General features: G+C 42.5%; 3 protein-coding genes across 6 annotated transcripts in view; 1 reads left to right on the top strand and 2 right to left on the bottom strand.

The window, feature by feature from the left end:
- The window catches only part of KYAT1 (kynurenine aminotransferase 1), an 86,800-nt gene extending 78,864 nt beyond the window's left edge, over positions 1-7,936 (bottom strand). The window contains exon 1 of the mRNA XM_050927039.1: positions 7,917-7,936. Within this exon, the coding sequence (XP_050782996.1) occupies positions 7,917-7,934 (18 nt within the window). The 5' untranslated portion in view covers positions 7,935-7,936. The remainder of the gene's footprint in view (positions 1-7,916) is intronic.
- DOLK (dolichol kinase) lies at positions 17-7,954 on the bottom strand. Of its 4 annotated transcripts, none has more exons than XM_050927033.1 (3): positions 7,917-7,947; positions 6,795-6,903; positions 17-1,888 (listed from the first exon to the last, which is right to left on the bottom strand). In XM_050927033.1, the coding sequence occupies exon 3, from the start codon at positions 1,789-1,791 to the stop codon at positions 202-204; it is 1,590 nt and encodes a 529-aa protein (XP_050782990.1). In that variant the 5' UTR covers positions 1,792-1,888; positions 6,795-6,903; positions 7,917-7,947; the 3' UTR covers positions 17-201. The 4 variants fall into 4 exon arrangements, with proteins under 4 accessions (XP_050782990.1, XP_050782987.1, XP_050782988.1 ...); XM_050927030.1 differs by having other exon boundaries at positions 6,795-7,105; positions 7,917-7,935; XM_050927031.1 differs by lacking the exon at positions 6,795-6,903 and having other exon boundaries at positions 7,917-7,954.
- Positions 7,955-8,049: 95 nt separating this feature from the next.
- NUP188 (nucleoporin 188) overlaps positions 8,050-10,261 on the top strand; it is a 44,879-nt gene continuing 42,667 nt past the window's right edge. The window contains exon 1 of the mRNA XM_050927084.1: positions 8,050-8,089. Coding sequence (XP_050783041.1) covers positions 8,050-8,089 — 40 coding nt within the window. The remainder of the gene's footprint in view (positions 8,090-10,261) is intronic.

Genomic DNA, 10,261 nt, shown 5'->3' with positions numbered 1-10,261 from the left:
TAAACAACAAACAGAAAGAAGCCTTTTCTTTTATTGTAAATTAAGAGTTGAAGAACTATTTCCTTTTTGTCATTAGCTGTTCTACCCGCTATTCCAAATATAGCATTTCGTACCAAACTGGCTCAACTGAGCTCTCAACAGGGATGCATGGCTCATTATCACCCCTAGCTAGAAAGAAAGTCTCTGTTCCTGGCAATGTCTCTAAGCCATGAGCAGTATCTGGAGGTAGAGAGGTAAGAGCAGATTGTCTATTTGGGTAGTGTAGGCTTCCAAAAGGGAAACTAAGCTGATGGACCCCAAAATCCAGGCATAGCTGGTGTTCAGGTTCACTCTGCCATCAAAGATCAGAATAAGAGCCACAGCAATGATCTGAGCAAAGATGGCAGTCATTGTCCCTTCAAACGTCTTCTTTGTCCCAGGCCATTTGATTTCCCCTATTGTACTTCCAAAAATTGAGGCAACTGTATCTCCCACCCCTACTGCCAGTACCCCAGAGTAGGGAACCAATGCTCCTCCCCCAGGCAGGGTACCTTTCGGAGCACAAGGCCTGGGGAACAACCACACTGGAAGGGACATCCCAACAAGTAGGTAAATGTGAGTCAAGATCAGAGGTCCACTATCTCGTTCATCCAAGAAGAGAGTCAGCAAGTGCCTGAGTGTTTGGCCAAATGGCTTGATCCTGAAGTATCGTATGTACTCTAAAAGGATAAACACTACCAGACACAGCACTGCAGCAATGTAGAGAAGCTGGTGGTCATAAATTAGCCCAGGGATGTAAGTAGCCACCACGATGAAATGGAAGTATTTTCTGGTTATGGTTGAAGCTTGGTGCTTTTTAGATTCAGATGATCTCTTGGAATTCTGGTAAAGAACCACCATGCACGCAGAGGCAGCCAACAGGGTCCAGTACACAAGGAGGTAAACTCTTGTCTGTGTCTGAACTAGAAACTGGAGCAGCCAGAGCAAGGGATTCCTTTGAATCAGATGGTAAAGCCAAGGCATGAGGACCCCCAGTCCCAGCACTGCTGTCATCATGTGGAAAAACATGGAGGATGTCCAGGTTCCTGAATCCATGAAGAAGAAGAGAGCAGTGAAGAAAATCCCAAGAAGGACCACCCCAGCCACTGCCACTAGAAGGACGAAGTGTACAGGATCCCCTCTGCCCTCTATCACATTCAGTGAGCGTTTAATGAGCTGTTTGAGGATGAAACTTATACCCCCAAGGATAAGTAATGCTTCCCCAGGAGTAAAACATCGAGGCAACAGATAAAGCAAGATCATACTGAGGTAGACAAAAATAAGCAGCACTTCCAGAACCTCTATCACTTCAGAAACAGTTAAAGAATACTTCATGGTATAGAGGATTATACTGCCAGCAATGCCTGAAAGTATGCAGGTGTTAGTTGGAACAGGCCTTGTGATGCCAACTGCTATTACAGATAGGAAGAGGGCTAGCACCATGCCTGTGGAGGCCACAACAATGCCAAAACGTTCAAAGTACACAGTGCCAGCAGCCTTGCATCTCTCCTTCATCACAATCCCCAGGAGTGGGATGACCATAGTAGCTGGTAGTAGGCCACTGTTAGCTGTCGTCCGAAACTGGAATACGGCCCCACCCAGTCGGAGTAGACGGTCCCATTTAAATTGGACATAAAAAGCCTGAATAGCAAGAGCAACAACACACCAGGAATACCGGTCCCAAACTACTGTGTGCACACACAACACAATGATGAACACAATCAGGGATTCCAAAAGCACTGGTTTGTTTAACATGGTTCCAGTCAGCGGCATCCTGTGATTTCAGAATCTTTACAACTGTCAGATTCCAAAATTTTCAATAGAGTCCTTGGTCCATTAGTAAAAGTTCACTTTCATCCTACTGCATTGCCTATAAAAACAAACAAAATAATAAAATTAAAGAGACTACTAGAATACCCAAGGCCGCCTCCTCATTATTTTCTGAAGCTCAGTTGAAAGCTTTGATTCCTGTCATGAGAAAAATAAAATCAAAAGATGGAAATAAATCAACTAGCATTTCCTACTGCTTTCAAAAATCAGAAAACTCAGCTTGCAATGCCATAGCCAAATCTCACAGTACTTTTATTCACATGCAAATACTAAATACTTCTATTGCAGTGCCAGATTTTTCCTCTCTCCTGAAAGCATAGAGGGAATGCTTTATATTCTGCAAGGAGTGTATGCAAGCACTAAAGAGCAGCACTCACAAGGACTGCACTGGAAAGGGCACTTTGACATCTCTGTAAGTTAAAGACCGAAGAGCTTGGTGATGAGTTTGTTACAGAATGAAGTGAAATTAATGCACCCACATGCCATGGTGCTATATAAAATAAATATTAAAGAAGCGATGAAAATATGCATGTTACATCAGCAATCATTGTATTGATAGACCTGACAATACTGTTTGTACCATAAGCAACATTTGATCTTTTAAAACATACCAATTAAAAAAATAAAAAAAAAACAAAACGGTACAAATTAACTGAAACACAAAACAAAACAAATCAGAAGCAAAATGATGTAGAATGGCTACTCATGTGTTTTAAAAAAAGGAATTGACACTGTCAACTTGAAAACTGGTCAATTAAAATAAAAAGAGTTAGAGGCAAGGGGAAGACCTGAAACGACCTTTATCTCCTTTCTTCTGATTTGCTGTGGATTTACAGTCACATTGTCCTATTTTTAAAAATATTTTCTCTCTAGTGTTGCTGTGTAAAAGGGAAAACTGACGCTACACAAAGCACTGTCATATATATAATATAAACAAACCGAGGAGAGAGAGTATTTTCTTTCTCTAAAAATCTTTCAAGTTATAGTAATCTTAGGGGTTATTTCTGATTTTGGTAAGTAAAATTATTCAGACATAAATGTGACAAATCTATAGTGTCCCTTTAAAATAGCAATTCTCCAATATTTTAACCCATCTGGCCCTTCTCCCCTGGCTAATTAGAGTTCTTTAGTAGTACTAAATAACTTGGAATTTCTGTCCAAGCTGATACTTTCTATTCAGTTATAAATATTAGTAAAAGATTCTAAACAAATGCAGAAAACACAAAACTTTGGAGGAAAAAGCCTCCGTGATAGAACAAGACATCAAATACTCCAGACTATTGTGCAAACGTCCACTTATCTTAATGTACATCTATTCACCTTTGCCTCAGAGTGTCTCTCCTTTCATCTGTTATTAGTTTTATGACTGACTGCTTTACTTATTGCATCACCTTCTTTACCTCACTGTTTGTTCTCTCAAATAAGCAATAAGGCTTACATTATATGAGTACCAGAGAAAACATCAAAGTCAAAGAAAAAGAAGCGGTCATATGGGTCTAAACTGGACAGATTCCACTGTTTTTTGGAACTTGGTTGATCTTGGCAATTCTAGTGGTAGCTAGGAACCAAATATAACATATTTCTGTCTACAAGGGGACTACACAGTGTCCACTGTACCTTTGTATTAAGTTGTTTGTTTGTTTCTAAGAGAAGAACTGCTGGGCCACATTCGTTACAGAGGAACAGCTTGCATGTACCCTAAAAGCACAGCTCAGACTCAACCTGAAAACTGGCCACAGTATTCTATTTCACTTTAGAAAATGTTCTAGAAATACAGTTCATACATATTCTCCCAAGTCAGTCTGAGTAAATTTACATTTAGATACTTAAGGAGTGGTTTACACATCATTACAATTCTGAGGTGAGGTATTTGCTCCTATCCAGCTCAACCTCTCCCTACACTTTGCCCTCAGCCTCTTTCCCAATTGCTGAAAGGGAACCTTTCCTAGCCTTCCCTTCCCATTTCACAGCCTTAGCTAGTCAGTCTCTTCTGCACAGATCTGTGCCATTAATAAACAAAAATTATTTTGTCATTAACATACATGATTTTTTCATCCAAGCATTAACAAATCTTATTCATAACCTGCAGTTGTTACCTTTAAAAGACCCATTTGTGTTGGGCTAATATCTTTCTCTTGTTTAAGTCTGTTCAGATTCCAAACATGGTAACCACACATTATAAAATCTACTTATATAAGGCTGTCAGTCATTTTTTGGCAGTGAAAGGATTTCCAGTACTTTCTCTATGTCACTAGCGTTAGGAGATCTGTCCTTTTTCAGGAACTAGCAATCATGCATTTGGCTGCTAGTAGCAAATCTGTTCTCAATAGGGCCTTTCCTGACTCAATAGCCTCCTTTGGACTGTAACCTAATAGAATCACTATAGGTTCTGTGGGTAGCCTAACTTTAGTTATTTTGAAAATTCTATATGCTATTTTCCTCCAAAATACCATTATTTTAGGGCATTCCTACCATCCACGCAGAAAGGTTCCTACTCCTTCACATTCTTTCCAGCATTTGACTTTTACATATATATTTTCTTGAGCTTAAATGGAGTGAGGTACCATGGAAAAAAATATTTTGTAATAGTTTTCCTTAGCGGTTACATCAAGTAGTTGAGATTTTTGCTTTTCTATTTCTACTGTTCCAAAGGAATATCTGTTTTTAGATCCTTCTCCCATTTTTCCATAAAGGTAATCTTATCTCCTAGATACATCAGTAACATTTTGTTATACCAGGTGAAGATCAGGCCCTTTAAAGTAGCCTTTTCCTGTAATTCATGTTTCTCCCTCTTTAACAGTTTCCTAAAATGGGCTTCCCGCATGGGATATGCTATAATGGCTGCAAATAAGTCAAGACTGATCAATTAATATTCCTCTTGAGTTCTTTAATGGTATTAATTTCCATATTTGTATTATGGAATAGCTGCCCAAGGGCTGACCTTTTCACTCCCATATATTACACATTGGATTAGATAACCTGAGTTGAAACTCTAGATTGTTTCTGATGAGTTTAAGCAGGGAAGGGAAAGGAGCTTCTTCTTTTCTGTATCAAATTCCATATATGAAGTATAATTATGACACTTGGATTGTTTCTCGTGTGTTAATTTAAATCTTTTAGGTAACAAAAAAATCAATGCACTAAATTTATATTTACAATCCTGTTTTTGCATCTGATTTTCATCTAGTATTTGTGAGTGTCACCATGTTACCAGGCTGAAAATGATCTTAATTGAGCCATCCAATAATATATTACATTTGGTACTGACAATCAATGACCAACAATTTCAACGCTCTAATGAATGAAGCAGCAATGGGTATCCTTGGAAAACACCGTAAGAAGACAAAACCTTGGGTCACAAACAAAATACTACCAAGCTGATGACAAACAAATGTGATGGGATCAGCTCACATATCACTGTCAGTGGATAAGAGCTGGAGACAAGTATCTGGGGGCAATCATCACTGATGAAGGATCAAAGGCAGAAATTCTGGCAAGAACTTAGAAAAAAACAGCAACAGTGGCAAAGCTAAAGCCAATTTGGAGGAACAAGAACATCTCCCTGGAATCCGAACTGAAAATGCTGCACGCACTGGTCATCTCCATTTTTCTGTATGCGTGCGAGACATGGACCCTTACAGCAAGACTTGAACGGAAAATACAGGTAGTAGAGATGAGATACTTCCATAAATCCTAGACATATCCTACTTTGACCACGTCACTAATGAAGAGGTCTGTGACATCACCCAACGTGCTGGGTCATATGAAGACCTCCTGATAACTGTGAAGAAGCACAAACTGAAGTGGTATGGCCATGTAGCAAAATCATCTGGCCTATCCAAGATCATCCTCCATGGGACAGTATGAGGGAAGAGAAGAAGAGGTAGACAGAAGAAGAGATGGATTGACAACATAAAAGAGTGGACAGGAATGGACTTTGCGGAGACTCGAGCACTGACACACAATCATCATGGGTGGAGACAATTGGTTGATTGCTCATCAGTGATGGCGCCCCAATGACCAATGTGGTTATGGGAGTGATGATGATGATGACTGACAATCCTCCCTTTCAGAGTGGGTTTATGCAGAATTTTGGTCTTAGTATTATTAATTTAATAATCCTTGTCTGAATTTTCTCCAGAGGTTTTCGGAATTTATATTGACAGGGACTGAAATATTAATTTAATTTTTGGCAACCAATATATTTTTATTGTTGCTATACAGCCAAGCCAAACTACATGTATTTTTTCCCCAATCCAACAAATTATTTTTCAGTTTTGAAACAATGGGAGGAAAATTAATTTAATATAGTTAGGACAAGTAATCTGTGACAATTCTCCCTCATGCAGGGCCAATACTGGCTTTGAGCAGCCCACTTCTGTCTTTTTCCAGATATAGAAAACAGGGCAAGGACCCATCAGTAAGAGCGGGCAGGGAAACCCTTATATGCAAACCAGAGGTGGAGGAACAGTTATTGGCCAAGATGGACATTTAAGAACTCCAGCTACCAAAAGCAATGACACCTAACTACCGTACCCAAATGGGAAAGTAACTAGTTCTGATGGTGAAAGCACCTTGAGAAGGCTGAAATCCCAAATATTAATTTACATATGTCTGCTATTTTAATGCAGCTACAGCGTGATTTGAAAACTACTGACCTGTAGATGTGTAATGAGGGCTATTTTATCATTATCACTTCTTGCCTCAACTGTATGCCATTCCCTTCTCTATGATCTCTCCAGATATGAGCTCTTCAAACTACAGAATGACAGGGAGGGTCCCACTTGCTCACATACGGAACAGACTGTGTTATTCTCATACTCAAACATCTTCACATGCTCTTTGTTCATTTCAGGATCTACTTTTTGTTTTAAAGCCCTCCATGGACTTTTCCTTATTTGCCTCATGGGTCCTGCCTCTTTATATTTGTTTCAGTTAGTACAAACCTCCTGTTCTTTCATTTAGTTGCACGACTTCTCCTTTACAGTTCCTGACAGCTAGAGCAGATTTAATTTCTCTCTCCACCTCTGATATTCATCTGACTTCACATCTCAGCTAAAATAGAAAACATAATTTCATTCTTAGCTATACTGCTTAATTTCTTTCTCTCTCCACTTTCTACTTTGTTATTCGACTCCCACTATGGTATTTTGGGACACTATACTGAAGACACTATGGAAGACAGAAGTGTATTTTGTGTGTTTAGTGAAGTGACTAACAGCATAAAAAATCTACTCCTCCTGGAAGGTGCAGACACCTGGTATAAAACAAAGTATCACTGTATTAAATCACTCAGCTCCCAAGACTCAGCTTTCCCATCTGTTGAAAATCCACAGTATGTCTTTTCTCACTGGCTTATATAGGGCTTTAGCACGGCTATGTCTTCCCCGCAAAAAGAGGGGTGTTCTTTACTCAGGTTCGCTAACTACCTTCGGTTCAAATAGCAGTGAAGGCACCATGTTGACCAATAACTGTTCCTCCGCCTCTGGTTTGCATATAAAGGTTTCCCTGCCCTCTCCTACTGACAGGTCCTTGCCCCGTTTTCTAGATCTATATCGGATTTTCGCCCGGGGAAGCAAGTCGAGTTCAAGCCTACACGAGAGTTTGGGATTGACCTCGAGCTGCTCACCCGAATTAAAATCCAAGTGAGTAGCAAACTACGGGTCAGGGAGAGGACTCGGTGCAGCAGGAGAGCCAAGGCGACCCTCTCCCCTTCAGGAGCTTGCACCGTAACAGGCTCACCTCCTCTCTGCACTTCTCGTGTTCAGCTTCACACCCCACACGGACCCTTGTATGAAACAACACCCCCAACCTGCCGCTGTAGCGGACACGCTCCCCCACAGCGCACCTGGCCCCATCTCACTCCACGCTAGCCCTACGTTACCCAGGGCTTGGCACCTACACGCCTCTACAGTAGCCATCTCGGCTCGCGTACAGCAGCGCCCCCTATAGCCACCTCCACGCTGCACTTCCCTTAGTCCCTATATAACTCTATAGGGGACCCTTGTTGGGGTTCTCGCCATACACCCTCCCTCCACCCGTCCATGGCATCTCCCTCACTAACTCACCTCACTGAACGGCGCCATCTTGCTGTCCGTGTCTGTCACATGATGGGGGGCCGAGGGAAGAGCGCGTCCCCGTCACGTGACGCTGGCGCCGGCCGGTACGGCGGATAACGGGTCACGTGAGAGGGGAGCGAAGATGGCGGCCGGCGGGCTGTGCGCGAGGTACGGGAACGCGGGTGCCGCGGAGGGAACTCCCGCCACCCCCACACACCGGGGATAGCGGCCGGGCCGGGGAGCTCGTAATTAAACGGCAAACGGGGTTGGGGGAGGGAGCAGGTCCTGCCCCCTCCCCAGTGCACCGTTCTGGTGTTTTCCCCCCAAAAGAGGCTCCTCCCCGTGACCCCCGGCATATCCGAGAGGCTCCACCCCGTGACCCCCGACCCCTTTCAACTGCTCCCCCAAACTGCCCTCCTCAGAAGAGGCCCCTCCCCGCTACCCGCCTTAGCAGCCACTTCCACTGAGCTCCCACCTCTTCCAGTACAGTCCCCTCCCAGTGACCGCCTCTCACCTGAGGCGACTCCTGCCCTGGAGCAGAGCTCACCCCCTGCTGCAAACGCACCCAGGGCTCTGCCCACAAGCCCCAGGTAGCGGATCGGGTCATTTGCTGGCCCTTTCTAAGAAGCTGGGGTCGCTGACTGAATGGCCTCATTGGTGCCCTCAGATTGGCACAGACTCTGCTCTCTACCCCATCGGGATGGAGTCTGCCCTGGCACCAGAGTCCCTTCTCCCAACCTGCTGCGTGGTTGGTCCTGTTACTGCGTTCCACTGGGCTCTGATGAGGCCCACACGCAGGGCTGCTCTGCTAGTGGAAATCTCTGCCTTGTTTCTCAGCTGTCTAGATAAGCTGACCTAATGACTTGCTCTGGGCCTGTTTGCAAACATCAAAACAGAGGGTTCTCCGTGTGGTCATGAAATCTGTATGTGTTTTAAGAACTTAATCCATTGAAGAGCTCTTGGAAATAGTGGTGTATGGGGGCTGAGGAGAACTGTAGACCCCAGGAGTAATTAGGGTATATTCTACTTCCATTTGGTTCTTATTTGTCTCCTCAGGATGCAATGAATGCATCCCTGTTTGAGACCTTTTCCTGCTTAGTGAGTGTGTGAAGGGGAATTGGTGGGGTGCTGTTGTAGAGCCCCAAGAAACCATCTATTTTTACTAACTAACATCAAATCTATTTCAGCATTTTACCACAACTGATCATGACCAAGTTGAATATCAGTTTTCATTCAATCCTCTCCACCTTCCTCCTCTCTGTAATAAAACAAGTGGTTCCTGGTCTCTTAGGGCCACTGCAGCAATTTATTAGAGACTTAATACCCCAACCATACTAGCAAGACCTCCCATTTGGCTGTGGACACTTACTCTCTGGAGCTTGGGCTCCCCTAAATCTTAGTCTTGGGTCCTAATCTGGTGAGTTAGAGCATGTACAGCTGAACAGAAGGTGGCAATGGTGGCATAAGAGAGCCTAGCCCGGAGGCTCAAGATTAAGTTGTCTGAATGGAGTATAGGGGAGCCTGATGGTACCAGTGACCAAGTTTTTGTAAACACCTAACATGAAAATCCCAAGTAAACTACAATCCAACTATGATGTGAGCTATATAGGAGAGAAAACACTTTAATAATTAATGATGCTGATGAAGTATAGATCTGCCTCTCTTCCTCCTAATTTAAATGTTTGGAAAGGTAATATCGTCTTTAGAAGTGACAGGAACTATTTGGGAAGGGTGGCACAGGGACTAGTGGTGAATTAACATTTTCTTTGTGTTCCTTTTTTTCTCTGTCTTTTTTAGAAGGCTAAGTGGCATGTGTGATTTAACAAAAATAGAACTACTGTTTAAAGGGGTTTTGTTGCCAAATTGAAATCTCAATTTACATCAGAGTTGCACATCTTTAGAAGGGGACACATTGGTTGAGTTGTATATCTATACACAACATTCCTGTGTGTATGACAGACACAAAAAAGTACATGTTATCCACTTTACTTTGCAGAATGTGATGCAGTATAGTCTGTTCCTGGAGGTTAAAGCTCTAAAAGTTTACAAAGGCTTGAGGCCAGAGATCAGACTTTTACATCACAAGGATAGTTTTATCATGAGTGTGATATTCTGGGAGCTGATTTGCCCTTTTAATTGAACACTACGTTTCCATGAGTCTATGAAATAATACATAGGATTTTTTGCTCAGAATAAGCTGCTTCTGGGGTCACTCTGCACAGAAGGTGTCCTCATTGTTTTTGGAAATGCTTTTGAGTCTTGCTGGAAATGAGAACTGTATCACTTTCAAACTTGATGGAAAGAAAGCCTGACTCCAAGTAAGATTTTTGTTATGTATTATTTGCATTACAGTA

The sequence above is a fragment of the Gopherus flavomarginatus genome, chromosome 17, assembly GCF_025201925.1.
Source record: "Gopherus flavomarginatus isolate rGopFla2 chromosome 17, rGopFla2.mat.asm, whole genome shotgun sequence".
Taxonomy (NCBI): Eukaryota; Metazoa; Chordata; order Testudines; family Testudinidae; genus Gopherus; species Gopherus flavomarginatus.
The sequence above is the reverse complement of the archived record's forward strand: the minus strand, read 5'-3'. Positions and strand labels throughout refer to the sequence as shown.